Here is a 25,225-nt window from a genome sequence, read left to right as displayed (position 1 = left end):
AGACACTGCTCCCCCGGCGACCCCGGAGAACGGGCCCCCTGAGGGTGGCCGCTGACTTTCGACCCTGTCCTGCTGCCCCAGCCAGGGCCATCCAGCCCGTGTCTCCATCCTGGAGATTTCTGGATCAGTGGGCTGTGGGGAGATGTCAGGCTGTGCTCACCTGTGGACACTTGGGGTGCTGAGGGGCCAGGAGAGCCCCCTCCTTGCCTTGTCTGGCTGCCCTCCCTGGGGGGCTGTGTGGCAGCCGGCTAAGCGTCTGCAGAGCACGCGTGGGGAGTTTGGTCTCTGCTCTGAGGGGCAGCAGGGGAGGTGGGGGAAGCCCGGTGGGCAGCGAGGGGGCAGCGAGGGTGGTGGGGCCTGGGGCTGGGCCCCAGGGTTGGGGACAGTGCAGAAGGAGCCTGTTAGCATTTTCTAGGCTGACTTGGAAAGAAAGACAGACGCTTTCTCTTTTTCACCTTGTATTTGGAGTGAACTGTAGGCTCACAGGCACCTGTGAGAACAGATTCAGGAGACCCCCGGCGCCCCGTCCCCTGTCCTCCCGATGCTACCGTCCTGCACTCCGTCCCCTCCGCGCCCTGCCCCCGCAGACTTGCTCGTGCGCGTGGAGTGTGGGTTGTGCGCTCAGTTCTGTGCTCTTCCCTGGCAGGGAAGGCCGCACGCCCCACCGCAGTCCGGATTCGGGGGGACCCCCTCCTGTGGCCCCTTTAAGCCACACCTGCTGCCTTCTCGGCCCTCCCCACCCCTAAGCCCTGGAGGGCACGGAGGGTTCCCTGTTGCTGTGGATTTGACATTTTGAGACCGTTCTACACACGGATTCCTTCTGGGGCTGCCTGCCTTCCCCGACCCCACGGCCTTGAGGCCGTCCAGCTTGCGCCTGTTCACGCGGAGCTGTGGCCCGTGCCACGTTCAGTCACCCTTCTCCCGAGGGCGGCCGCTGGGCCGATTCCAGGCAGGGGACGTGGACAGGGCTGCCATGGACGTCTGTGTCCAGGTCTCGTGTGCGAGCCTCCCTAGCTCTGAGGTGAATACCCGCTGGGCCATCGCTTGGAGTCCCCAGAATAACCACGGAATAGTGGGGACTCTCCACGTATCCGCCATACACGGGGTGCGTGTCCCAGCTGCGCAACTAATGATCTCTGAGGGATGACGGTCACCACCTGTCCCTCTCTGCTGGGGAACCGCCTTCCATCCGACTCCCCTACCGGAGGTGCCCCAGGCCCTCGCTCCCCAGATGAGGCACTCTGGGGGGACCAGTCCCTGGGAAGGTAGGGGGCGATCTGCAGTGGGACACGGCTGGCCCTGGAAAAGGACAGTTCAGAGAAGGAAACTGGGGGCCGAGTGGGGTCCCCCACGTATGTCCGTGTTCCAATCTAGTGTCCAGAGCCTGTGAGTGTGACCTTATTTGGAAAAAAGGGTCTTTGCGGATGTGATTACAGTAAGAATCTTGAAATGAGATCATCCAGGATTGTCCAGTGGGCTCTAAATGCAATGAGGGGCGCCTGGGTGGCTCAGTCGGTTGAGCGTCCGACTTCAGCTCGGGTCATGATCTCACCGTCTGTGAGTTCGAGCCCTGCGTCGGGCTCTGTGCTGACAGCTCAGAGCCCAGGGCCTGTTTCAGATTCTGTGTCTCCCTCTCTCTCTGCCCCTCCCCCATTCATGCTCTGTCTCTCTCTGTCTCAAAAATAAACGTTAAAAAAAAAATAAAAAAGTCACAGCTACTGTTAAAAAAAAAAGAAAATAAATAAATGCAATGACAAATGACCTTATCAGAGACAGAAGAGGAGAGACACAGACACAGAGGAGAAGCCCTGTGAATATGGAGGCACGGGGTGCCTGGGGGGCTCAGTTGGGTGTCTGACTCATGATTTTGGCTCCGGTCATGATCCCAGGGTCGTGAGATCAAGCCTTGTGTCAGGCTCTGCATTGACAGCTCGAAGCCTGCTTGGGATTTTCTCTCCTTCTCTCTCTGTCCCTCCCCTGCTCTCTCTCTCTGTCTCTGTCAAAATAAATAAATAAACATTAAAACAATTTTTTAATGTTTATTTATTTTTGAGAGACACAGAGCATGAACGGGGGAGGAGCAGAGAGAGAGGGAGACACGGAATCTGAAGCAGGCTCCAGGCTCCGAGCGGTCAGCACAGAGCCCGACGTGGGGCTCAAACCCACAAACCATGAGATCATGATCTGAGCCAAAGTTGGATGCTCAACCGACTGAGCCACCCAGGTGCCGCATATGTATTTTTTTAATGTTTATTTGTTTTTGAGAGAGAGAGAGAGACAAAGCGTGAACAGGGAGGGGCAGAGAGAGAGGGAGACACGGACTCTGAAGCGGGCTCCGGGCTCCGAGCTGTCAGCGCAGAGCCCGACGTGGGGCTCGAACTCACGAACCGCGAGATCATGACCTGAGCAAAGTCGGACGCTCAACCGCCTGAGCCACCCAGGCGCCCGTCAAAATAAATAAATAAACTTTAAAAAAATGAACATGGAGACAGAGGCCTGAGGGACGCCTGGAGCCCCAGAGGCTGGAAGAGGCAGGAAGGACCCCCCCCCCCCCGATGGAGCCTCCGCAGGAGCGTGGCCCTGCCTGGCCTGGACCTCGGACTTCTGGCCTCCACGCTGGGAAGAATGAGTTCTGTGGCTCTGTGCCCCCAGTCCGTGGTCACCGGCTAGAGCCGCCTCGGGACACTGACACAGGGTGGGCTCCTCCCCAGAAGGCTCCCCGCCACTCGGCGGGGAAACCCCGCAGACAGGGTGAGGGGTGGGTTTGGGGAAGCGGGCCCCCTCCTGCCCCCGGCCTCCTCCACGGCGCCCAGTGCTGCCTCAGCCCCCACGCCCGCCCTGAGGCCAAGCTCACGCACCGTCAGGCCTGGGTGGGCGTCTCTACCTCCTGTATTTGAAACAGGCATCTGGGGAGACAGAGCCGGGGGTGGGGGGGGTCTCAGATGGAGCCTCTCTGGGGCCTCCACCCCCAGCCCTGAGGCCCCGGGACTCTCCGGAACACTCCTGGCCCAGGGCTGCTGGCGCAGGAGGCGGGAGGCTCGCCTTGGTTGCCGAGGCTGATGATGTTCTGCGGACCCAGTCCGTACTTTCTGCAGACTTTTTCAAATCTGTCCAGGAAGCTGGGACCCAGGTCCGGCACCCGTCCTGAGGACGCAGCAGCAGGGGCTGGGCTCCCTCACTGCTCCCCTGGGACGGTGTGTGGAGGTCTCGGGAGGGGGGGCGGGGGACTCAGGCAGTGCTGAGGCCGAAGTGGGGGGCGCCCTGAGCAGACGGGGCGTGCAAGGTGGGGGCCCAGACGCGGCTCGGAAGCCTGGACCTGGGAGCCCCAACCCCACCCTATGTGATTGACTGTGGGTGCTCTGGCAGGTGGTGTCCTCGGGACGTGGCCAGACCCCCACCGGCCTAGGGCCTGTCTTCAGAGGAGGGGGACCCTGAGGCCCGACGGGAGGGGTCAGGAGGCGGTACCATAGAGCGCCAGCATGGTGGTCTGTGTCCCGTTCCTGATGTTCCGGAGGTGGAAGATGATGTACTGTCTGTAGTCGGTCTCCGAGAGCAGCACCGTATTATCCCCCTCATCTGTGTGGACACTCGGCTCAGAGCGGCCCCTGCCCGCCGCCGGCACCCGGCACCCACGGCTCGTGGGCCGGGTGCGCTGAGCGGCCGTGGGTGCGGACGGTGGGCCGGTGGGCCTCGGCGGGGGGAGCGGTGTCACTCCGGGCGGGGGTCCCTGGGCAGCGTGGGTGGCAGCGGCATGCGCCCCCTCCCCCGGCCCCGGGCTGGCGCACCTGCCCCCCTAGGGCCCCGGGTAGGGGCCGAGGGCCCGAGGAGACGCGGCGCTTTGCCGCCAGACGGACGGGGCAGCGCCCGCCTCCGCTTACGGCTGATGCTGTACTCCCCGTCCCTCTCCGCCTTCTCGCAGACCATGGCCACGTGCTCGCACTCCCCGTGCACCCTGCGAACCAGCGGGGCGTGAGCTGGGCGGCCTCCCTCAGCCCCCACCCGGCCCCGGGCGCGGCCTTCTCTCCCGCGATACGGGTGCAGCCAGTTCGGTCAGCACGCACATGGTGCGGAAATGGAATCTCAGACGCCCGTCCTCCAGGCTCTCGATGTTCCGGATGAAGACCCTCAGGTCCCCGTTTTCCTCGATCCGCTTTATGTCGTCGGAGGCCATGGACACCGGATACCAGATCCCTGAAACCTGCAGGCGAGGCCCCGCAGACGCACGAGGAGCCCGTGTGGCATGGCCCTGGGGCTTCTTGGTAACTCCTTCCTGCAGGCCCTGGGTGTGTGGCCTCGTACCAGGGTCCCCCTCTGCCCTCCCAGAGCCCCCCCATCCTCTCAGGGACTCCCTCTGCCCTCCCAGGGACGCCCTTGTCCTCCCAGGAACCCCCCCATCCTCCCAAGGACCCCTCTGCCCTCCTGGGCACCCCCTGCCCTCCCAGGGATACCCCCATCCTCCCAAAGATCACTGTTCCCTCCTGGGGACAGCCCCTGTCCTCCGAGGTCCCCCTCTGCCTTTCCAGAGACCTCCCCGTCCTCCCAGAGACCCACCCTGCCCTCTCAGCTGGGGGAAGAGAAGCAGGCCCCCAGGAGCAGCGGCCCGGTCACAGGTCAAAGACCCTGGATGGAGGGAGGACAGACGCCCCGCAGCCCAGCCCCCAGGGGAGGCCCAGACTCAGACCGCAGACCCACCTTGGCCATGTTATAGTTCTTCTGCACAATGGCCTGGGGGTTGAGCTCCTGGGCGGAGCCCAGGCTCAGCCCCAGGGTCAGCAGGAAGAGAGCCATGGCCTCTGGTGGGGGCCTCACCTGCGGCCCACTGCCTTTATACCCCTTTCTGCTCCACGGTTGCCACCCCTCTGTGCCCAGCACAGCCTGTCCTCCCCACCCTTCCTCTGAGTGCCGGGAACACAGCCAAAGGCCGCCACCGCTGCCACCCACCCCCGCCCCTCATGGATGTCCCAGAGCCTATGACGGGAGCGCCCTGGAGTCCACCTGGACGGAGTGTCCAGCCAGGTCAGAGGCCGCAAAGGGAGGTCCGGTCGGGCAGGGTGGGCGATAGGCACCCTGGGCCGGAGCCCCCGTGGGCTGCAGAGGCCCCGATGATGCTGGGGCCTCGCTGGCCTCTCCGCGCCCCGGGGGGCTGGGCAGCAGACGGCCCTGCAGTTCCCGTCCCCGCCCGGCCTACGTGTCTGGGCCTGAGAGCATCGTCGTGCCCGTGCAGCTAAGCACACAGGACACTGTGCAGCTGTCCTGGCCGTGACGATGCGACCGTGGACTCGGAGTGAAGGTCCACGGAGCCCAGGAAGTGCCGACTCCCAGGAGAGGGGCCGGAACGAGACAGAGGTTTTGAGGTTTGGGGTCTGGAGAACAGAGAGGGGGGTTCAGACAGATGTGGGCCTGACCCCTACCCTGCCCCCTCCTGGCCAGGGTCTGGAGCAGTGGTGGAAGGACCCCCGTCTCCCTGTGCTGCGTGCGGGCACAAGGCTGGCTGGTGGTCGGGGGCCGGGACTGAGCAGGACGTGGGACCCCCAATCCTGTGTAAAACACCGGGTCTCAGCGTATGCACTGATGGGGTACTTTTGTTTCACTGAGCACCTGCCGGGTCCCAGGGGTTCTCCCGGCAGAGGGGGAGGCAGACCAGGCAGGTGGTAGTGGTGGTGACCGGGGCCTGCCTGCCGCCTCGCTGCCCTCCAGCCTGCTGGCCGGCCCCTCGTGGGGAAGGGCCCCCTCCCTGGCCGTCCCCCGTTACGGCCGGTTCTGTCTCCACGCCTCTGTCCTGTTCAGGTGTGTGGCTTCTGGAACACGGCACCCGAAGTAACGGGTCCCCGCCCCGCCCCCCATTCCGCTTCGTTGTTCGTTATCGGGCTCCGGTTCCCAGGGGTCCCCTTCCCTGTCTGATTCACCCCCGAGGCAGCGACTTCTCCCTCCGACCAAACCCGGCCTCCCTCGGTCCCTCGGCAGGTACAAAGTGATCTAAAAGATGTTAAGTCCGGCTGTCCTTGGAGGAGGGGCTTAGTCGGGATTCCCTAAACCGGGTGAGTCCCGCAGCCACAGTCTCAGGGACTCCTCTGAGAAGGTGCTGCCCCCACGGCGTGGTCTCAGGTACGAGTCCTTCCATCACTGAGCAAAGGCCAGGCGGGGACACGAGGCAGTGCGAGGGCGGGGCGGGGCGGGTGCGTTCGGTTCACGACGGCGACTCCCTCTGACCCTTGGCTCAGGGACCTGAAGCCCCCTTGAAGATGGGGGGGACGCTGGCCGGTGGAATGTGCCGGATTCCCCTCTACGAGAGAAGCCTCCCTCACTCAGACCCGGCCCCCCGCGGCCTCAGCCTCTGCCCACTGCCCTTGTCCTCCCGGGCCGCCTCCGCCTCTGGACACGGCCATCGACATTCCGCGCCGCAGACACTGGACGGTCACGGGCACAGACGTGCTCACACACACGCACGCACGCACACACCATCACACACGTGCACACCCACATACCGGCACTCACACACGAGCGCACGCCCTCAAGTGCAGCTCGGTCTCCCGCTTTTCTACGCAAATTTCTCTTAGCACAGAACTCAGCACCTGCTCGAACGGAAAAATTGGGAGAAAACGTAAAACGAGCCAAAGCTGGTCTTGACTTTCAGGTGAAGGCGGTGTCACGGGGGCCGGTGGAGGAGAGGGGAGATGCGTGTTCCAGGCCAGCCGTGGCTGCTGGGAGAAGCAGGCCCACCCAGGTCAGGCTCTCCGGGGCCGGGCGCCGGACGGCGCCTCTCCTGGGGGATGGGCAGGCCCCTCCCCCGGGTCTCCTGAGAACGCCAGGCCGGCCGCCCAGAGGCAGAGTGCGCAGAGACAGGCGTGAGCAGTCGGGGGCGCCACGGGGAAGCTCGGGCACACGGGAGAAGCTTCCACGGGAGGGCGGAGTCAGGAGCCTGGGAGCGGGGCGGGGGGGGGGCGCCGGGGACCCCCACCTGCACCGAGGCCGGAGAGCACGCCGTGCCCACACCTGCTTCCCGCACTTCGGGCTCCCTCTGCTGTGCGGGCACACGACCCTGCGGTGACAAGTTGTTACGCAGCCCTGGGGGGTGGAGACGCCACACATACGTGCCACTTTCCCAGTAATAACGGCGCCTTTATTTCCAAAGGGGAGGGTAAAGGAAGACTCATGTTACGACCACAGATCAGGACGCAGGGGTCACGCGTGACTGTGATTTCGTTGCTCGCTAGTGGACCCGACAGGCCGCACGGCACAGGAACGTGTCACCTCTGTGGTCGGAGAGGGGAGTCCTGCGTAGGCTTGCTGGGGAGCACGAGGGACGCGCTCCTGGGCTGGGGTGGACGTCACCTGCAGGACGAAGAAAGAGAAGTGGGCACGCTCTTTCTGCCGTGTGGGTGAGCGCACGCACCATTCAAGACACCCCGCGGTGGGTAAGGGTCGGTCCCTAGAGAACGAGGAGGGAAAACGGAGGAAGCGAAAGGCAAAGGAGCACTCAGAAATGTCCTCTGCCTTCCGGATGGGACAAGGTCCCGTCGTCTGGCAACCGTGAGAAGCCCCCGCTGGCAGGTGCATCATTATGACTGTGACTTCCTGACGTCCGCGTCATCAAAGGGTCTGCCGACGTCACCATCCGCAGCAGGCTGACCATCGCCGAGAGCAGGGCACAGGGTCCGGCCTGTGATTTCACAAAGACCCGGAGACAGAACGCTTGGGAAACACCCACCTGGGCTCTTCCATCCTCCTGGCCGAGGTACAGGGACCCTTTGGGGGGGGGTGTGGAAAAACTCGAGGGGTTGTGGTAACAGTGGCACCTGCTTGGAGCGGTGTCACCGGGGCACATGCTAGAGAGACCCCTCCGTCCCCCTCTACCTGGCATCTCTGACGCCCTTGAATTCGAGTGGTGGCCCGTTGCCCGTCACGGGCGTGAAAGCCGTGTCCAGGGCGGTGCTGTCCAAGCGGACCGTCTGGCGGAAGAACGGCATTTGCAGCATCCACTTTTCTAGTGGCCACGTTGTCAAAGCTAAAAGGAACGAGTGGATTAATTTTCACAGCGTATCGGCACTTAGTTGGGTAGACCCAGCCTATTATAATTTCAAGATCGTACCAATGTGACATTATTAAGGAGATCCCTTACTTCCTTTCTTTCCCCTGCGTCTGCCTTCAGTGTGTTTTGTGCACTCGGGGGACAGCTGAGGTCAGAGCAGCCGCACGTGGCTGGTGGCGACTGAGCTGCTCAGCGCGGATCGAGAGCCTCTTGCCCGTTAACTGAGTGCTCAGAAGTGAGGCATCAGAGGCCTCCGCTCTGCTTCGGCCACGTAACCCTCCAGACGTGTGAACAGAAACCCCGCGTAAACCTTCCAGTGTGAGCTCGGGGGGCTGGCTGGAGCCGAGCTCCACATTTCAATGTAGGGCCTACGCTTTGGGCTTTAATCCCTGTCTACAAGCACCGACCTTCGCGGGAGCTCGTAGTTTTTGTTTAAACCCCCTTTTAGTCTTGGGACAAATGAGCCATCCTACTATCTGTGGGAGAAAAAAGAACAAGAGATCTACTCCGGGGACATACCACGCCTCCTAGTTCAGGAAGACTTCCTCTCGTGACCTCGCTTTACTTTCCCAGCCGTGACATGGGGGAGATTTCATGCGTCTCTTTTCTGCCACGCGGGTGGCATTCGCTGAGCAATCGAGGAGGACCACGGCCGCTGCACTCGGTCCCGGGGAGGGCACCCGGCGCCCCGAGGAGCTGCGGGAGGACAGAGCCCCCCACCCCCACCCCCACCCCGGCCGGCCTGGTGCTGCTGGCCGAGCGTTCTGGAAGCAGGGGCTGTGGTTGGTGTCCCCATGTCTGCAGATTAGACGTTGTAAACCATGGTTGCAAGTGGCAAAGGCGTGTGAATGTTGACTATCTGACATCTCCTCCTCTTCTCCTTTTTCGCCCAGGAGACGATGAATTTGAAGAGAAAGATTGTGGTGCTGGTTTCATGTGTGTTTTCCTTCCTGCTGCTGGAGCATCGTCTCAGGTAAATAGATGCCAGGGAATCACAACCCGTAGTGACTGGCACAGATGGGGTGGGGTGCTGGGCTTTGGCCAGACGTTGACAACACTCTGGAAAGTTCCCTTCCCTCCGTGGGACGAAGCACCGTGCGATGGCTAAGGGTTGTTTCTGAGGGAGCAGCGTTGACCCCAAGCACCTGCTCCCGGGAGCTTTTCCATTCTTGACGGAGGGGAGGCAGACGGTCCAGAGGCTTGAGGTAGACGCCCATCGGGAGTTTGCACAATAAAAGTCGTGACGGAAAAGGGAAGCAAGGCCGGCGATAGCACGGGGCTGCTCTTCCAGACAAACAGTCCCAGCCTGTGTCCACGATGACCGGCGTCCGAGCCACAGCGGCAGGCGTGGCCCAGGGGGCGCCTCTCTCCCGATCCTCGACCCCTCCCCACTCCTCACCACGGCCTCAGGAGCAGGGCTCTCTCCCCACGAGCTATTGGAAAGGCATCATATTGTGAGAAAGAACATGTTTAAACATGAAGCCCTCACAAAACGCACATCTGATAAAAGGCTTGTGTCCAAAATATGCAAAGAACTCTTACAGCTCAACAACAAGGAAACAACTAATTAAAATGGCAAATCCGAAAGGACAGCTCACCCAAGAAGCTACGCAGGGAGCAGACGGGCACATCGTGTGTCACGACACAATTGCAGATCAAACAAGGAGCCCCCGCCACACGCCCGTGAGAACGACCCGAATCCCGAACCCGACAACACACGCACCGGCGAGGACGCAGGGCAGTGGGGTCTCGTTCGCGGCAGGGGCCACGCAACACGGGGCAGCCACGCTGAGGACCGTCTGGCGGCTTCTTCCAGAGCTAAACACAGTCTCTCTCCAATTACCTAGCAATCATGCTCCTGAGAACTTATCCAAGTGGTCTCAACACTGTGTCCACAAACAACCGACACAAGGTGTTTATAGCAGCTTTATTCGCAGTTAATGAGAATTAAAGCGACCGAGATGCCCTGCAGGGGTGAGCGGATAAAGTGCGGTGCGTCCAGACCAGGCGATGTTATGCGGCACTAAAAAGAGATGAGCCACGGAGCCACGGAGCCACGAACACACGGGTGAGCCTTAAATGCGGGTCACAAAGAACAGGAAGCCAATCTGAAAAGGCCACGCAGTGTATGTTAAACTCACATGGCGGGGGTAGGGGGGGGGTGGTCCTGTATCTTGTCTGGAAAACCTCCCTCCAGAAGGAGCATCTCGTGGCCAGAAGCTTTGTTGTATAAAGACCCACAGGCGCCTGGGGGCTCAGTCGGTGAAGCGTCTGACTCTTGATTTAGGCTCAGGTCATGATCTCATGGTTCGTGGGTTCGAGCCCTACGTTGGGCTCTGCGCTGACCGTATGGATCCTGCTTGGGATTTTGTCTCTCTCCCTCGCTCTCTGCCCCTCCCCCGCGCACACTCACTCTTTCTCACCAAAAAAAAAAAAAAAAAAAAAAGACCCTGCAGATTGATAGCGAAGCCAGGAGGAGCCAGGCGGTTCCAGTGGTGATCAAGCCAGAAGGGATGGAAAACCAGAGACAGAAAGTCCCAGAGGCATCCAGAAAGTCAGCTTTCTTGCCTACCAGCTCGGGAATATTCTGCACACGGTGCGTCTCTGTTAGGCAAGTGTGTATGTGTGTGTGTGTGTGTGTGTGTGGTGGGGGCAGGTCCAAGGAGAGGGGTGTTCAGGGAGCAGGACAGAGATGACAGTCCCGCATCGCAAGCTTTGTTGTCCCTGGAGCCCGTGGGGAAGCCAGGAGGACCACACGTCCGTGTGACGGTTTGCTGCTCGGTGATTAGAAGACGCCAGTGCAGGTTCGTGGGGTCCGTAAAGGCGGCCGCATTGCAAGCAGCTGGGTGTGTAGGCACACAGCGTGGGTGGTCGGGCCAGACCGGGCGGGGACGGGGGGCGGCAGGGAGCCAGGCGCCCTTCCCTGCGTCCCGTGGGCTCAGCCCCTCCCCCGCCCGCCCGGGACGAGGCCGGCTCCGCCGTGCGTTGGGCCCCTCTCTCCGGGGTGGTGGCGTCTTTAGGTCAGGACCCCCTCCTCAACCAACCGCGTCTTCCACTCCTCCAACGCTCGGTACGGCCCCAGGAGCCCGTGACACCGACAGTCTAAAGGAGAGGCCACTTTGTAGTGAGTTGGCCGTTTGTCACTTCGTGGTTTTAGTGCAGCTCGGCACTGGCCGTCTGGGTTTTGACAGTCTGATCCTGGAGAGTCCGATAATGAAATTGGGGTGCCCTCTCGAGCTTCTTCCCTTACGGACAGCACGTCCCAGCACTACGGGAGCAAGCCACCTAATGCGCTCGTTAAAGCACCACAGAACTCGAGGTGAATCACGTACTTAGATGAAAACCAAAGACGACGACTGACTCCTTCTCCAGCCCGTTCACACTAACACGGCAAAGCCACTCCGCGGGGGACGAGGACGCTGAATCCGCACAAGTCAGCAACACGCGGACAAGCCCTTTCTTGCCTTCCCACTGTGGCCATCGCCTCCTCGCCCTGCCCCTCTTCCTGACCACGTGTCCCCTTCCAGACGCGCGGAGATAACTCCTCTCCGCGTGGCTCGGCTGACCCCCAAATCGGGTCGGATGGACCACTTACATACCCAGAGCCTGTCCCCACCGGCAGCCCCTAAGCCTGGGGGCCGCTGGTCGCCTCCTCAGCTCCCCCAGGGCAGTGTGAAGGCTGTAGGGCCACAGCCGCGGAACCAGTGCCGGACGGCACCCGCCACGCCGCGGGTGCTCCGTAAATATTTGCCGAACGGATGGGTGACTTATAATAACTCGGTTTTCCCTTTGCTCGCAGGCCTCCCGCAGAAGAACTCAGGCTCTCAGACTGGTTTCATCCTGGGTAAGAATGAACACGCCCACCCCCGCACGAGGGTAATAGTGCCCAGTTTGGAGCCACAGGCCTCTCCCGATCACCCAATCATAGCTGCCCCGGGAGGCTTCCTGCGGCCGGAGTTGCAATTTTTAAGGCCGTCGATATGGGCACGTGGTACTTGGTTTAAGCGTCTTGGCGTAGTGCGTGACAGACTGTCTTTGGGGGTGGCTTGAAGATGCCGTGATGGCCCCTCTATATTTTGGCACCCGCGCCGGGGAGCCCCGTCCCCGTCTGTAATGGCCGAGGAGTGTTGGACTTCAGGCACTCAACCTACTCCCTACCGGTTCTAGATTGTCTACGGTTTGGGGCTTTTGCAATGATGTTTCAGCGACCCACGTTGGACGTCGATCTTTTCAACTGTCGCGCGAGTTGACGTGTGGGACGGATCCCCAAGACAGAGCCATGAGGTCAAAGAAGACAGGCGTAGGGGCGTCTGGGGGGCTCAATTGGCTAAGCGTCCAACTCAAATTAAAAAAAAAAAAAAGAGGTGACATTCAGTAAGAAAAGTAAGTGTTCCGGCATTATAACTCGCCCTGGACTGGGTGCTCTCTCTGGCTTGCGACAGTCTTGAGCCAGACCTCCCTCCCCCCACCCTGGGTATGTTTCCTGTTTCTTGTTATGTCGTTACGGTCCTTTGTTTAATGACTTTTATAAAGTCTGTATTTTTTTTTATTATTATTTTAGGGAGAGAGAGAGCACAAGTGGGGGAGAGGGGCAGAGGGAGACAGAAAGAGAGAATCTTAAGCAACTCTCTGTGCTCAGCGTGGAGCCCGACTCGGGGCTCAGTCTCATGACCCCAGGATCATGACCTGAGCCGAAATCAAGAGTTGGACGCTTAACGCGCTGAGCCACCCAGGAGCCCCCTAAAGTCTGTTTTCTTTGTTCTTTATGGTCTCGCTGAAATCCCTGGTCAGTTAGAAAGAATCAGGTTTCTAGACTGCCACATTCTTGAAATGATCCGTTTCTCAACCCGAAATTACCAGACAGGCAGAGAAAAAGACAGTATGGCCTGTACACGGGGGACATTGCCCCCAGAGAAGACAATAAAAGTGCCCACCCCCCACCCTCCGTGTGGCCCCAACCGTCCCCTTACAGACTCAGTACAGTGTCGTGGGCCGTATTCCCTGTGCCGTACTTCTCGTCCCGTGACTTGCTTTTCGTATTACCGGGGGTTTGTACCTCACTCCCCCTCCCCTGTTTTGTCAATGCCCCCCCCCCCACCGCCATGGGCAACCATCGGTTTGTTCTCTGCATTTAAGGAGTCTGTTTTTTTGCTTCTTTGTTCATTTGTTTTGTCAGATTCCATGTATAAGAGAAATCACATGGTGCTTGTCTGTCTCTGACTTGTTCCGCTTCGCACAATACCTTCTAGCTCCTTCCGTGCCGTCACGAACAGCAAGATCTCATTCTTTTCTGTGGCTGATTAGTACCCCATTGTGTGAACACACCACATCTTCTCTGTTCATCTCCTGATGGACACCCGGGCTGCTTCCGTCACCACATCTTCTCTGTTCATCTCCTGATGGACACCCGGGCTTCTTCCACACCCTGGCTGTCGTAAACAATGCTGCTATAAACATGATGGAGCATGTAGCTTTAGAATTAGTGTTTTCATTGCCTTCGGGTAAATACCCAGAAGTGGAATTACTTCTGTTTTGAAATTCTGTTTTAGACTTTTTTGAGGAACCTCCGTACTGTTTTCCACAGCGGCTGCACCAACTCACGTCCCCACCAACAGGGCCTGAGGGTCCCTTGGGGCCACATCCTCGCCAACACGTGTCGTTTCTTGTCTTTTCGCTACTGGCCACTCTGACAGGCGTGAGGTGATACCCCGTTTTGGTTTTGATTCGCATTTCGCTGGTGATGAGTGATGTCGAGCATCTTTTCACGTGTCCGTTGGCCGTCTGGATGTCTTCTTTGGAGAAATGTCTGTTCAGGTCATCTGTCCATTTTTAACTTTTTAAAATTATGTTATTATTATTATTTTTAATGATTTTATTAAGTAGTCTCCACGCCCAACTCCAGCTCACAACCCCGGGATCGAGAGTCACATGCTGTACTGATGACACCAGCCAGGTGCCCCCATCTGTCCTTTTTTTTTTTTTTTGGCAGATAGAGTGTGTGCGCAAGTGAGGCAGGGGGGCAGAGGGAGAGGCAGAGGGAATCGTAAGCAGGCGCCGTGCCCAGCACAGAACCTGATCCCACGACCCTGGGATCATGATCTGAACCAAAATCGAGTTGGACGCTTAACTAACTGAACCACCCAGGCACCCCTCTCTTTTTCTTGATGGATTGTTTTTTGGTGTTGAGTTGTATGGGTTTTTAAAACTATTTTGGATATTAATCCCTTATCGGGCATGTCATTTGCAAATACCTTCTCCCATTCGGTAGGTTGCGTTTTCATTCTGTGGATGGTTTCCTTTTTTGTGCCAAAGCTTTTTAGTTTGATGTCGTCCCAGCTGCTTGCTTTTGCTTTTGTTGCCCCAAGACTTAATTCAGCTGTTTCGACTATGTGGCTAATAAGCCCACGAAAAGATCCTCGACATCATTAGTTATCTGGGAAATGCAAATCCAGATCACGGTGACATACCGCTTCACACCCTACGAGGCGTAAAGACTGCACGATGACTAGGTTCCGAAAGTTAGACCACAGGAGATGTTGGTGAGAAAGCAGCGAGTTTGGAACTCTTGCGAACTGCTGGTGGGAACGTAAAATGATGCAGCTGCTTGGAAACGTTTGGCAGTTCTTAAAAAAGTTAGCCGTGAAATTACAATATGACCCAGAAATTTCCCCTCTAGGTACACACCCAAGAGAATTAAAAAAAAAAAAAGTATGTTTACAGAAAGTCTTGCATAGAAACGTTCATAGCGGTACCATTGATAGTCGCCGGAAAATGCAGACCACTAAAACGTCCATCGACTGACAAGTGAATAAACAAAATCCAAGCCACAGAATATCATTAGCCACAAAAGAAAGGAACTACTGATCCATGCTACAATACAGAACCTCCCCACGAGCAGGCTAAGCGAAAGAAGCCAGGCACCAAAGACCACACGCGGCATGATTCTATTTGTATGAAATTCCCAGTATAAGCAAATCTACACAGACAGACCATGGATTAGTTATTGCCGTGGGTTACAGGAAGCGGGGGGAATGGGCAGGGACTTCTGGTGGGTACAGTGGTGTATCGAAATATTTCTTTTTTTTTTTTTGGAGGCAACTGCAAATAGCATTGTGTTTTTAATTTTAGTTCCTGCGTGTTCCTTGTTAGTATACGGAAATGGATTCATTCTGTGTGTGTGCTGATCTTGTGTCCTGTAACCTTGCTGACTTCACTTGTTAGTTCTAGGAGATTTGGGTAGATTTTGTAGGATTTTATATGTAAACAAATCATCTGCATATAGGGATGTTATTATCTTCTCCTTTCTAGTCTGGTGCTTTTATTTCCTTTTCCTACCTTATTGCAATGGCTAGAATTCACATAACTCTGCTGACAATGAGCTGGTGAGAGGGAACATCCCTGCCTCATTCCCAGGTTTAGTGAGAAAGCATTCAGTCTTGCACCGTCGAGTATGACGTTAGCCACAGGAATTTTGTAGATGCTCTTGATCAAGTTAAGGTAATTCCCCTCTATTTCTATTTTTTTCTGGGAGTTTTTCATTTCTTTCTTTTCTTTCTTTTTTTTTTTTCGTCATGAATGGGTGTTGGACTTTGTATAATGTTTTTTTCTGCGTCAACTGGTATGGGCATCCGACTGTTCTTTAATTTCCTGCTATGGCAGGTGCATCAAACGATTTTCACATATTGAACCAGCTTTGCATGCTTTAAGTGCTGTTATTGAAAGCACATCTAACGTCTCTCTCCTTTTTAGACTTTTTATTTCTGCCAGATTGCACTAATGGACCTAATGCAAGAGGGGGAAGTTTAGAGAAAGCACCTTCTGGATCTTCTAGGGAAAGGGGAGGGAGAGAAAAAGAGGAGGAAGGGAAGATAAAGCATAGGGACGCAGAGGTAGTGTGCGTGCAGCCCTGGCTTCAGGCGATACCAGAGGGCGTTCTGACTCTGAGCTGCCTCCGTTCAGCTGAGCCGGAGCTCAGAAGAGGTTGCCCCTGGGCCCAGAGGCAGGTGGCGTGGTGACAAAAGCAGCAGGTGCTGGGTCTCGCATACTGACCCACATGTGTCAGCTCTGCGGTATTAGGCAGCTCGCTCCACTGATCTGTGCCTCTGTTTCTGCACACCAAGAACAAGGACCATAATTGTGCTTCCCGCACAGACCACTGCAAGGACCGAATGAACACCAACACAGTGCCCGGCACATGGTAAGGGCTCTGTAGGCGTCAGCCGGTGTCGCTTGGACGGCCTCCGCTGGGGCACCGGCTTCACTGGCTTCTCGTCTGTTAACAGGAAACGCCCTGATGTTGTAACAATCACAGACTGGCTGGCCCCAGTCATATGGGAAGGCACCTTCAATAGACAGGTCCTGGGGAGATACTACGGGAGACAGAACCTCACCATAGGCTTGGCTGTCCTTGCTACTGGCAGGTAGGGGCCATCGGTTTGCCCCGTTTTATTCTGAAAAAAAAAAAAAATATATGAATGAGTGCCCGGGACCTTCTACCTCCAAAAGGCTGCCCGTAGCTGCCCACAACCACCGTATGTGGCTGTCCTGAACAAAAACAAAGACTCCTTCCTTAGCTGGGTCGTTAAAGCCACTTGGCTGCCTTTTTACAGATACCATGGAGTTCACATTTTCTTTCTTCCCAACAGTCGTTCCAAAACTTTAAAGGCCTTTTTCCCAGACCCTCCAGGTCAATATGTCTTTCTCACTGACCAGTGCCGTCGAAACTATAGACCGGGCCTGTCTCCCCTTTCCTGCTGGGGGTCCTGGAGCGTCGGTGACTCCTAAGTTAGACGTTTGGGGACGCGCGTTGATCTCTCGCGAGCGTTCGGGGCGCGGCTTCCTCCGTGCGCGTGTGTGTTTTGCAGGACTGCGGACCAGTACCTGGAGCTATTCATGCGATCGGCGAATAAGCACTTCATGAGCGGCTACAGAGTTGTCTTTTACATCATGGTGGACGCCTTGCCCAGGCTGCCGGACCTGGAGCCAGATCCTCTCCGAACTTTCAAGGTCCTCCCCATCAAAGGAGACCGGTGGGGTGACTTTCACCTCACACGCATGAGTTCCCTGGCCGAGCACATACTAGGGCACATTGAGGACGAAGTCGACTTTCTGTTCAGCATGACCGTCAACAGGGTCTTCCAGAACGACTTTGGGGTGGAGACCCTGGGCGCGTCCGTGGCTCAGCTCCATGCCTGGTGGTATTTTAAAAACAAGGACATCCCTTACGAGAGGAGGCCCAAATTGGCAGCGTGCATCCCGTTTGGGCAGGGGGACTTCTACTATGACGGCTCGGTCATTGGTGGCAGGCCCCTGGAGGTCTTAACCCTCATCGAAGGTTACCTGCAAGGGGTCACTCACGACCACAAGAATGGGCTGAACAGCACCTACGAGAGGCACCTGAACAAGTATTTTTTCACGCACAAGCCCACCAAGCTGCTGTCTCCCGAATACAGCTGGAACGCTGCACTCCGGCCCCCCCCACAGGTCTGGTCGGTCAAGGCCACGCGGCTCTCCCGCCGGTACTTCTGACCCGCCGGCTCCTGCGAACGCCCGGCGGCGGGTTCCCGGGGTCATGGGCGTCCTGACGCTTTCCTGGCTTCTGGGGCTGGCGCGTGCACACCACCCAAGGGAAATGTTTCTCCTTGCCGTTTGGAACTGTCCAGTTTGGCCCGTGCAGGATAAAGAATAAAAATGATTATTTAATGTCTACTCACAGTGACGTTGGGACCCATGTACTGTAGAGAGCCGGGACGTCATTTCTGAGGCATACAGTGATTTATTTTTTTTTTTAAGTTTATTCATTTTGAGAGAGAGAGAGAGAGAGAGAGAGAGAGAGAGAGAGACAAGTCAGGGGAGGGGCAGAGAGCGAAGGAGAGACAGAATCCCAAGCAGGGTCCTCATTGTCAGCAGAGCCTGATGCGGGGCTCAAACTCACAGACTGCAAGTTCATGACCTGAACCGAATCAAGAGTCGGATGCTTAGCCGACTGAGCCACCCAGGTGCCCCAAAATGATTTTTTAAATGGAGAAAGATTGTAGTCCAGAAAAAGACATACATACCCCAAAGGGCAAAGGGTTAAAATACAGAGGAAACATTCATCAGCTCACAGAATATGCATGTGCCTCCGTAGCCAGGAGTGCTAAAAGCGAGGAGGGGGACGTGGGCGGCTCTGGAGGGGGACATGGGTGGCTCTGGAGGGGGAACTGCCCCCGTGGGTGGTGGCATGCCATCGTGGAAGAGACCACTGTATGTTTAGGGCAGGGAGGGCTTAGAGAGTCCCTACGAGGGCTGGAGGGCCCAAAGCTTTTCTTTATGGGACAACAAAGAGGGTTAGATAGCGTCAGGCCTGAATTGTGTCCCCCAGTTCGCACGTGGAGGCCCTGACCCCAGCACCCCAGCACATGACGACCTGGAGACGAGGTCTTCACAGAGGTGATGAGGTTACGGTGAAGCCACGAGGTGGGCCCTGACCTTTTGAGACAGGAGATCGGGACACGCACACACAGAGGGGCGACCGTGTGAGGACACAGGAGAAGACGGCCGTCTGCACGCCAGGAGGGACGCCTCGGGAGGTAGCAGCCCCGCCCCGCCTGGATCTCGGACTCCAGCCTCTAGGACGCGCGGGATACGCGTCTGAGGTTTGAGCCTCCAGAATGTGGGTCCGTGTGACGGCCGGTGAGCCATACAGTGAGGGTTCCCCCAATGGCAAATAAAACACCGAAATCCTGAGGATCGGTCCCCGGAGTAGAAGCGGGGGGCCGGGAAGGCAGGCACGAGGCTGCCGGCTCGTCCCCGAGTCCACCTGGGGCCAAGCCCCGTCCGTGCCCCTTCGACCGCATCCTGCCACACCCACTCCTGGGTTTCACCGAGTGGCTCTCACACAGAACTCTGTGAATGTCTCCAAACGGAGAAAAGAGATGTTCTGTGAGCCACAAGCCCCACATGCGCGACGCTTAGCGTTAGCGATCTCAGGTCAGGCCTGAGAGGGGGCCGTGCGGTTCAGTACCTGACTCGAGCAAACAGAAGCGTTTCCCCGACCGGTGGGCAAGGCCGGGGGTCTTACTGGAGGGGCTCTAACCTTCTCCCTCTGATGAAATCACGGCATTGGAGACACCGTGAGTTCCTTGGCTTCTCTGGGACAAGGGCAGGTGAACGTGTTCATGCCTCAAAGTTTCGGGCCCAAGAGCAGGTCTGTCCACAGGACGCAAAGGCCAGGGCCATCTCTCCGAGCAAGCGCGAGCACCCCCACACAGTGGGCGCTGACTCAGCTGTGGAAAAAATGGAATCTTGCCGATTTGGTAAGTAAAAATAGCGTATCTTTCTCTGGGATCCTTATGATGTCAAAGCTCCTTTTATGCCGTAGGGACGGGCTGTCTGTGTGTGTGTGCCACTTTTCTCACATAGGGGCCCCGGTCACAGGCTTGGATACATATCTTCGCAGATGGGACGTGAACCCTTTATCGAGCTTGTCGACGACATTGAGTTCAGGTTGATGCGTAATTTTGGCGAGGATGGTTTCGATGCGCCGAAAACATAATTACCATCTTTTCCCTTACTATGTGTGGGGTAGGATCTCATCCCATCCCATCCGTAGGGTAGGATGCATGGGGTGGGGTTCCATCCCATTCCTCCACACAGTGTAGAACTCTCAAGGTTTCTTGCTTATTTGGAATCAATCAGGAATTATTTTGAGATAATGCAAAGAGTTAGATATCAAAACTTTTTTTTTTTCTCTAAATATCTTGGCCACTTCCCCCAACAATGTTTGTTGAATAAATAATGCCCCTTAAGACAGGCCCTCTGTACACCACATTGAGTTATTATACTTGTTAGGGTTCGTTTCTTGATCTTTCTTTCTGTCCCTGAGCTAACTCCCCACAATTGGAATCGCTGTACGTTCATATTTTGTTAGAATAACACAGTATTTGCATGACTCCTCTGACAAACATTTCAAAACTTTTGTTCCTTTTAGATTCTGGTTTGCAGTTTGGGGTAAGGATCCCACTGGAACGTTGACTGGATTGCTCGGATAGATAGGTTAATTTGAAGATTATTAGATATTTATGACGTTGAAGGACTCTGCGGGAATATCCCATATCCATTTACTCAAGTCGTTTTTCAGCGTCCCAGAGTAAGGATTTAAAATTTTTTTTCTCCCCGTACGTTCTGCAGATTTCTTGCCGAATGGGCAGGAAAGCATCGTGTTTGAGCACCTGTTCGTCTCCAGGGGCTGAGGGAGCCACAGCCAGACATCCGCACCGGCGGCCAGCTCGGCGTCGTGCCGGCCTCACGTGGCCGTGGATGTTGCCTTGCTGCGAGGCGTGGGTCTGGGAGGCCCTGTCTTTGCCCAGGGCGTGTCTGGGGCGGGATCCGGTCATACCTGTCTCTGGCATTTCCGGACGGTAACTATGGAGGCCCCTGACCCCGTTTCCTGAGAGCCTGCCCTGCAGCGGGTGGTCCCCGGCTCACCTGGGCAGAGGGGGACGCCTTCCGTCCGGGCACTGCCCTCGTAGTGGCCTTGACTTCCAGGGGACGGCGCCGGCATGTCTCATCTGTGGCGCAGGCGCACGGGCCTGTGTTGACCTGGCTCCTCTGGGGAGCACGGACTGGTGCTGCGCTCACTCGGCGCCCTCTGACCTGGGCGGGGACTCGTTGCATCGGCTCACGGGGCCCAGGGCACCTCTCTGGAGTCATCCTAGCAGGACCCAGGTGGCGGGAGCAGGTCAGAGGGTACAGTCCAGCCCCTCGCAGGGTCGTGTCCATGAAAGGACTCCACGGGTGGCCCCATCCGCCAGACTGCAGTGCTGTGTTCGCTGTGGCCCAGACTTCCGGGGGCCACCTGTCCCCTCCTAGAGCGTTCTCACGCCCCTGGGCCGGGCCGGGAGAGGCTGGGAGGCGGACAGGTGGGGGCCAGGCCCAGGCTGGAGGGGCTGCCTGGGGGGGTTGGGAGGCACCGGAGCAAGCAAGGTGGGGGAAGCGGGGAGAGGCGAGGGCAGGGGGCAGGAGGGCCGGACAGGAAGCCTCGGGCGGCCCTGACCTAGGCTTCAGCTGGGGGACACCGGGCTGTGGAGGGAAGAGAACAGGATGGGGATACGCCGAGGCTTTGTCCGTCCACTTCGAAATCATGCAAACACAGCTCGCAGCCCGTCCCTCTCTGGGATCACCTTGCCTTCTGCCATCCAGCACCCAAGGCAGCCACGTCCTGCCACGGTCCCGGGGCCCTCACTTTGACCCCCAGACTCCACGACCCCGCCTGCCCCTCAGCCAGCCCCCCTCGTGGGTGACCCACAGCTCGGCCGTGCTCCCCTGCTCTGGGCTCTCTTTTCCCAGCAGATCAGTGAACTGCCCTGTCCCCGCTGCCCTGTCCCCGCTGCCCTGTCCCTGTGAAACCGCACAAGGGCTGGACAACGTGTCTGTCTCATTCCATCTACATGCACCGTGCCCCCCAAACAGCCTGGCCTGTGTTTGTCGATGGACTGAATGACGCACAGGGAAGGGAGGGTGAGGGGCCCTGCTGTGTGGCCTTGGCCTTATTTCTAAGCCTCTCTGAGCCTCAGTGTCTGAACCCACGGAATGGAGACGGATATTGTGCCCGGGTCACCACGTTACAGGGCGCCCAGCGCAGGCCCGCCCACATGGGCCCCGGAGAGGCTGGCCGTGGTTTTCTGTGCCCTGGTCTTATGCTCCCAACGCGGCCTGGCGTCGGGGAAGCGTCCACGCACTCACCATCGAGATTGAAGACCGGGGCTTTGTGCAGCCGGAGCTCCCTAATGTACTCCAGGTACTTCCCCAGCCACGTGGGGTCCCCGGGCGTCGTTCTGGCTGGAATCACAGGGTCGGGTGGGGGGGACGCCGAGAGCCCACGGGCCCCGACCTTTCTCAGGGCGCCCCTCCTCCTACCGTCTGGCTGGTTGCCGCGGTCTAGCCTTGGGCCGCCTCCCCCCTCCGAAAGCAGGTCCACCCTGGGCAGCCCAGGTGCAGCCCTAGCCCCTCGGGGGAGGGTCCCCGGGGGTCCTCCCTTCGCCCCGCAGCCTGCTGCCTGCAGGACCTGGCCGCCCCCTCCCCGCTGCCCACCCCCTGGGCTCTGGCTCTGGTGGGGCCCATCCCCGGGACAGCCCCTCCCCTCCGTCTGGTCTGGAGGACAAGGCGCGCCCCCCTCCCCACGAAGCCCACCCTCCACACCCTCCCCCCGTGACCCCCGGTCTTCTGCACGTGGCACTTCCACTTTCTGGAGCCTGATGTGACTCAGTGGCTTTTAGGCTCACAGGCTATCTCCCCGGCGAAGACAGGGGAGGGTTTCTGCTCTGGTGCAGTGTCCCCGCTCCCAGGACACAGGCGAAGCAGGCGGGAGATGGGCTGGATGAATTCCTGAGGGATTGAGCGGTGCGGGCAGGGATGCCCGACCTGAGGGCCGCCCACAGGGGTGCAGCTCTGAGCGGCCAGGGAGCCGCCGGGAGTAAGCACGGGGCCCGGCAGACGCCCCGGGGTCGGGGAGAGCCACCACCTACCCAGCAGCGCCCACAGGCTGGTGACCTCGCCGGCGTCCTCGAGGCGGACGTAAAGAACGAGGTTACTGTAGTCGGTGCCAACGAAGCAGACGTGCATACTATTGCCTCCCTCCCCTGTGGGAGACCCCGGGCGGTGACAGGTGAGCCCTCTCTCCTCCGCCCCCAGACCCACCCCCGGGGCAGCGCTGGGCACCGGGAGGGCGTCTCCCTCCGGCACGGCGCTTCCCCCGTGACCCTGGTGCAGGGCATCGGGCGTCCCCTGCCCTCCCCTCGCCCAGCACGGCACCCTGGCCGGGGGCCTGGGCCACTCACAGGAGCCTTGGAACTGGCCTTGGAGACCAGTCGGGTGGACGGTGACGTTGACTCCTTGGCACACGCCCTCTCCTCTGGGGAAAGAGGAGGGAGCGTTCCGGGGTCACGGCCTCTCCCTGTCTACTGGCACCGGACGGTGCCGGCTTGGGCTCTGCCCCCGGGGGCATCGGAGGCGCCCTGGCTGAGGTCCCGGGTGTCCACCTGAATCCCTCGGCTACCTGGGTTCCCGAGGGTCACCCAGCAGGGAGGAAGAGGGTGGGCCCCTGAGGTGCCTGGACGGGGCTAGAGGGTAGGAGTGAGGAACCAGGGGCTTCCTGGTTTCTGGAACGGAACCAAAGCCCCCGGGAGGACTTGCACCTGTCTGTCCTCGGCTCGGAGCCTCAGGTCTCTGGGTGGGTGGCCTGGTCCTGGCCGTCCCCGGTCACCTGGGCTCCACACGAAGACCTGCCCCCCTCCCCCCGGTCTTCCTTTCTCACCTGGGGTGGGCGGGGGTGGGCTGGGTACCAGCAGACCCTGGGGCTGCACAGGCCAGCGCCGTGGTGTCTGTGGCCCAGCGCAGGCAAGGACGTGGCTCTCACTGTCATCAAGGCCACCAGTGCAGAGTGTTGTGTCTCTGGGTTCAGCACGGCTCGTCACCGCCGTAGATGTTCCTGACCAACTGACCGCGGTGCTGCCCCGGCCCCTCCAGCTCACAAGGCGGGAAGGGACGCCGGCGGCCAAGGACCGGGCCCCGTGTGTCTCCCCACGGCCCCTGTCGTAAAGCTTTGGGGGCTTCCGAGGTGAAACCTCCTACCTCTCAGGACGGTCTCGAGCCTGCAGCTCGGTGCCCCGTGTCCCTCCGGGTCTAACCCCTGGTCCTTGTCCCCTGGGAGGCCCCTGGGAAGACCACCCCGTGAGGAGCTGCAGGGGCCACGCTTACGTCCAAAACAAGACGAACGTCACATCCTCATCCCGGGTCCAGATGGAATGGAGGCCGAGCTTCAGGGGGTCGGCTGGGGAGACCAGGTGTGCACGGCTAGAGGCCAGCTGGATGGTCAGCCAGCGCCCCTCCACCTGCGGGTGTGCGGGAAGGGGGGGTCAGCGTGGGGGACAAGTGGCCCGTCCCTGTTGCAAATGCCCTTCCCTGTCAGGCTGCCCTCTGGGTCCCCTGGGCCCCTTCCTGCTGCCTCTCCCTTCCCTGCCCCCTTCAGCTCCTCCCGTGTGGGGTCCAGGCTCCGTCCTCTGTTGCCCTGGACCTGGGCGGGGGGGGGGACTGTCTTGGGGCCACCACTGAGGCCCGGGGTTGCTCCTGCCAGCCAGCACCAGCCACGACCCCCGCGGTGGTGGGCAATGGGCAGGTCCCTTCCCGTCCCAAGGGTGACAGTGCTCAGCTGGGTGCCCGGTGGCCTGAGCAGATGCTGGGCCTGGGCTGGGGACACCCCTGCCCCTCACGTGGCCTCTCTCCTCGGCTCCTGCTGGTTGAGTGCCACCACGAGACACCAGGACCCTCATCCCCGTCCCAGGGCCGAACTGGGACCCGACCCGGCTCGGTTACCTTCTGGGCATTAAAGCCTGGCTGTACGGGCACCTCTTCTAGCGTCTGCTGGGCACAAGCCAGGCCCAGGCTGAGGGCCAGCAGCAGGAGTGGCCCTCTCTGGGGGACCATGACCACAGGGCCCAGAGCGGGGAGAGGCCGGGCAGCTCCCATCCCTTCCTTGTATGTGTCCTCCAGAGGCTGCTTGTCTGGACAGCTGCCCTGGCCAGTCCTGCCGTCTGGCCCGGGCCCCTGAGCACCCAGAATGCCTCCCACAGGAGGACGTGGCCTCCCGACACCCACGTGTGTCTGAAGGGCGTGAAGGGTGTCATCTGACCCGGGGGGCGGGTGCTGTCAGAGCAGTTTACCTACATTGCTGGCTTCCTGGAGGCGTCGGGTCACCCCAGGGCTCGGCTCCCTCCTCCCGACCTGTGCTCCCCTGGGGGTCCCACCTCGCAGTCCTCCCTCCTCCCAGCCTGTGCTCCCACTGGGGGCTCCCACCCCCCAGTCCTCCCTCTTCCCGGTCTGTGCTCCCACTGGGGGCTCCCACCCTGCTGTCCTCCCTCCTCCCGGTCTGTGCTCCCACTGGGGGCTCCCACCCTGCAGTCCTCCCTCCTCCCGGTCTGTGCTCCCACTGGGGGCTCCCACCCTGCAGTCCTCCTTCCTCCTGGCCTGTACTCCCCCTGGGGGCTCCCACCCCCCAGTCCTCCCTCTTCCCAGCCTGTGCTCCCCCTGGGGGCTCCCACCTCTCAGTCCTCCCTCCTCCTGGCCTGTGCTCCCCCTGGGGGCTCCCACCCCCCAGTCCTCCCTCCTCCCGGCATGTGTTTCCCTGGGGGCTCCCACCTCCCATTCCTCCCTCCTCCC

General features: G+C 59.3%; 3 protein-coding genes and 1 long non-coding RNA gene across 22 annotated transcripts; 1 reads left to right on the top strand and 3 right to left on the bottom strand.

Annotated features, from left to right (window-relative positions):
- Nucleotides 1-2,938: 2,938 nt before the first annotated feature.
- Nucleotides 2,939-4,788, bottom strand: LCN9 (lipocalin 9). The gene is made up of 5 exons (XM_023243389.2): nucleotides 4,693-4,788; nucleotides 4,062-4,198; nucleotides 3,879-3,952; nucleotides 3,466-3,576; nucleotides 2,939-3,144 (listed from the first exon to the last, which is right to left on the bottom strand). The coding sequence occupies exons 1-5, from the start codon at nucleotides 4,786-4,788 to the stop codon at nucleotides 2,939-2,941; spliced, it is 624 nt and encodes a 207-aa protein (XP_023099157.2).
- Nucleotides 3,867-17,737, top strand: GLT6D1 (glycosyltransferase 6 domain containing 1). Of its 17 annotated transcripts, none has more exons than XM_045043423.1 (6): nucleotides 3,867-5,016; nucleotides 8,923-9,002; nucleotides 11,829-11,873; nucleotides 16,150-16,226; nucleotides 16,312-16,449; nucleotides 16,894-17,737. In XM_045043423.1, exons 1-6 carry the CDS (start codon nucleotides 4,953-4,955, stop codon nucleotides 17,555-17,557), a joined length of 1,068 nt encoding a protein of 355 aa, XP_044899358.1. In that variant the 5' UTR covers nucleotides 3,867-4,952; the 3' UTR covers nucleotides 17,558-17,737. The 17 variants fall into 17 exon arrangements, with proteins under 17 accessions (XP_044899358.1, XP_044899361.1, XP_044899365.1 ...); XM_045043426.1 differs by lacking the exon at nucleotides 16,150-16,226 and adding an exon at nucleotides 12,197-12,313 and having other exon boundaries at nucleotides 3,868-5,016; XM_045043428.1 differs by lacking the exon at nucleotides 3,867-5,016 and adding an exon at nucleotides 7,326-7,735.
- On the bottom strand, nucleotides 7,099-9,973 carry LOC123381709. Its single transcript, XR_006589048.1, has 2 exons — nucleotides 7,855-9,973; nucleotides 7,099-7,332 (listed from the first exon to the last, which is right to left on the bottom strand). It is a non-coding gene; the product is annotated as an uncharacterized LOC123381709 (long non-coding RNA).
- Nucleotides 15,769-24,610, bottom strand: LOC111556219 (beta-lactoglobulin). 3 transcript variants are annotated; one of them, XM_045043446.1, is made up of 8 exons: nucleotides 24,383-24,610; nucleotides 23,768-23,901; nucleotides 22,849-22,922; nucleotides 22,537-22,650; nucleotides 21,755-21,850; nucleotides 20,498-21,091; nucleotides 16,420-16,479; nucleotides 15,769-16,301 (listed from the first exon to the last, which is right to left on the bottom strand). In XM_045043446.1, exons 1-6 carry the CDS (start codon nucleotides 24,533-24,535, stop codon nucleotides 21,066-21,068), a joined length of 597 nt encoding a protein of 198 aa, XP_044899381.1. In that variant the 5' UTR covers nucleotides 24,536-24,610; the 3' UTR covers nucleotides 15,769-16,301; nucleotides 16,420-16,479; nucleotides 20,498-21,065. The 3 variants fall into 3 exon arrangements, with proteins under 3 accessions (XP_044899381.1, XP_019672359.3, XP_019672357.3); XM_019816800.3 differs by having other exon boundaries at nucleotides 15,769-16,479; XM_019816798.3 differs by lacking the exons at nucleotides 15,769-16,301; nucleotides 16,420-16,479; nucleotides 20,498-21,091; nucleotides 21,755-21,850 and having other exon boundaries at nucleotides 22,221-22,650.
- Between the last annotated feature and the right edge of the window lie 615 nt (nucleotides 24,611-25,225).

Source organism: Felis catus, chromosome D4 (assembly GCF_018350175.1).
Source record: "Felis catus isolate Fca126 chromosome D4, F.catus_Fca126_mat1.0, whole genome shotgun sequence".
NCBI classification, from domain to species: Eukaryota; Metazoa; Chordata; class Mammalia; order Carnivora; family Felidae; genus Felis; species Felis catus.
This window is presented reverse-complemented; position numbering and strand designations above follow the sequence as displayed.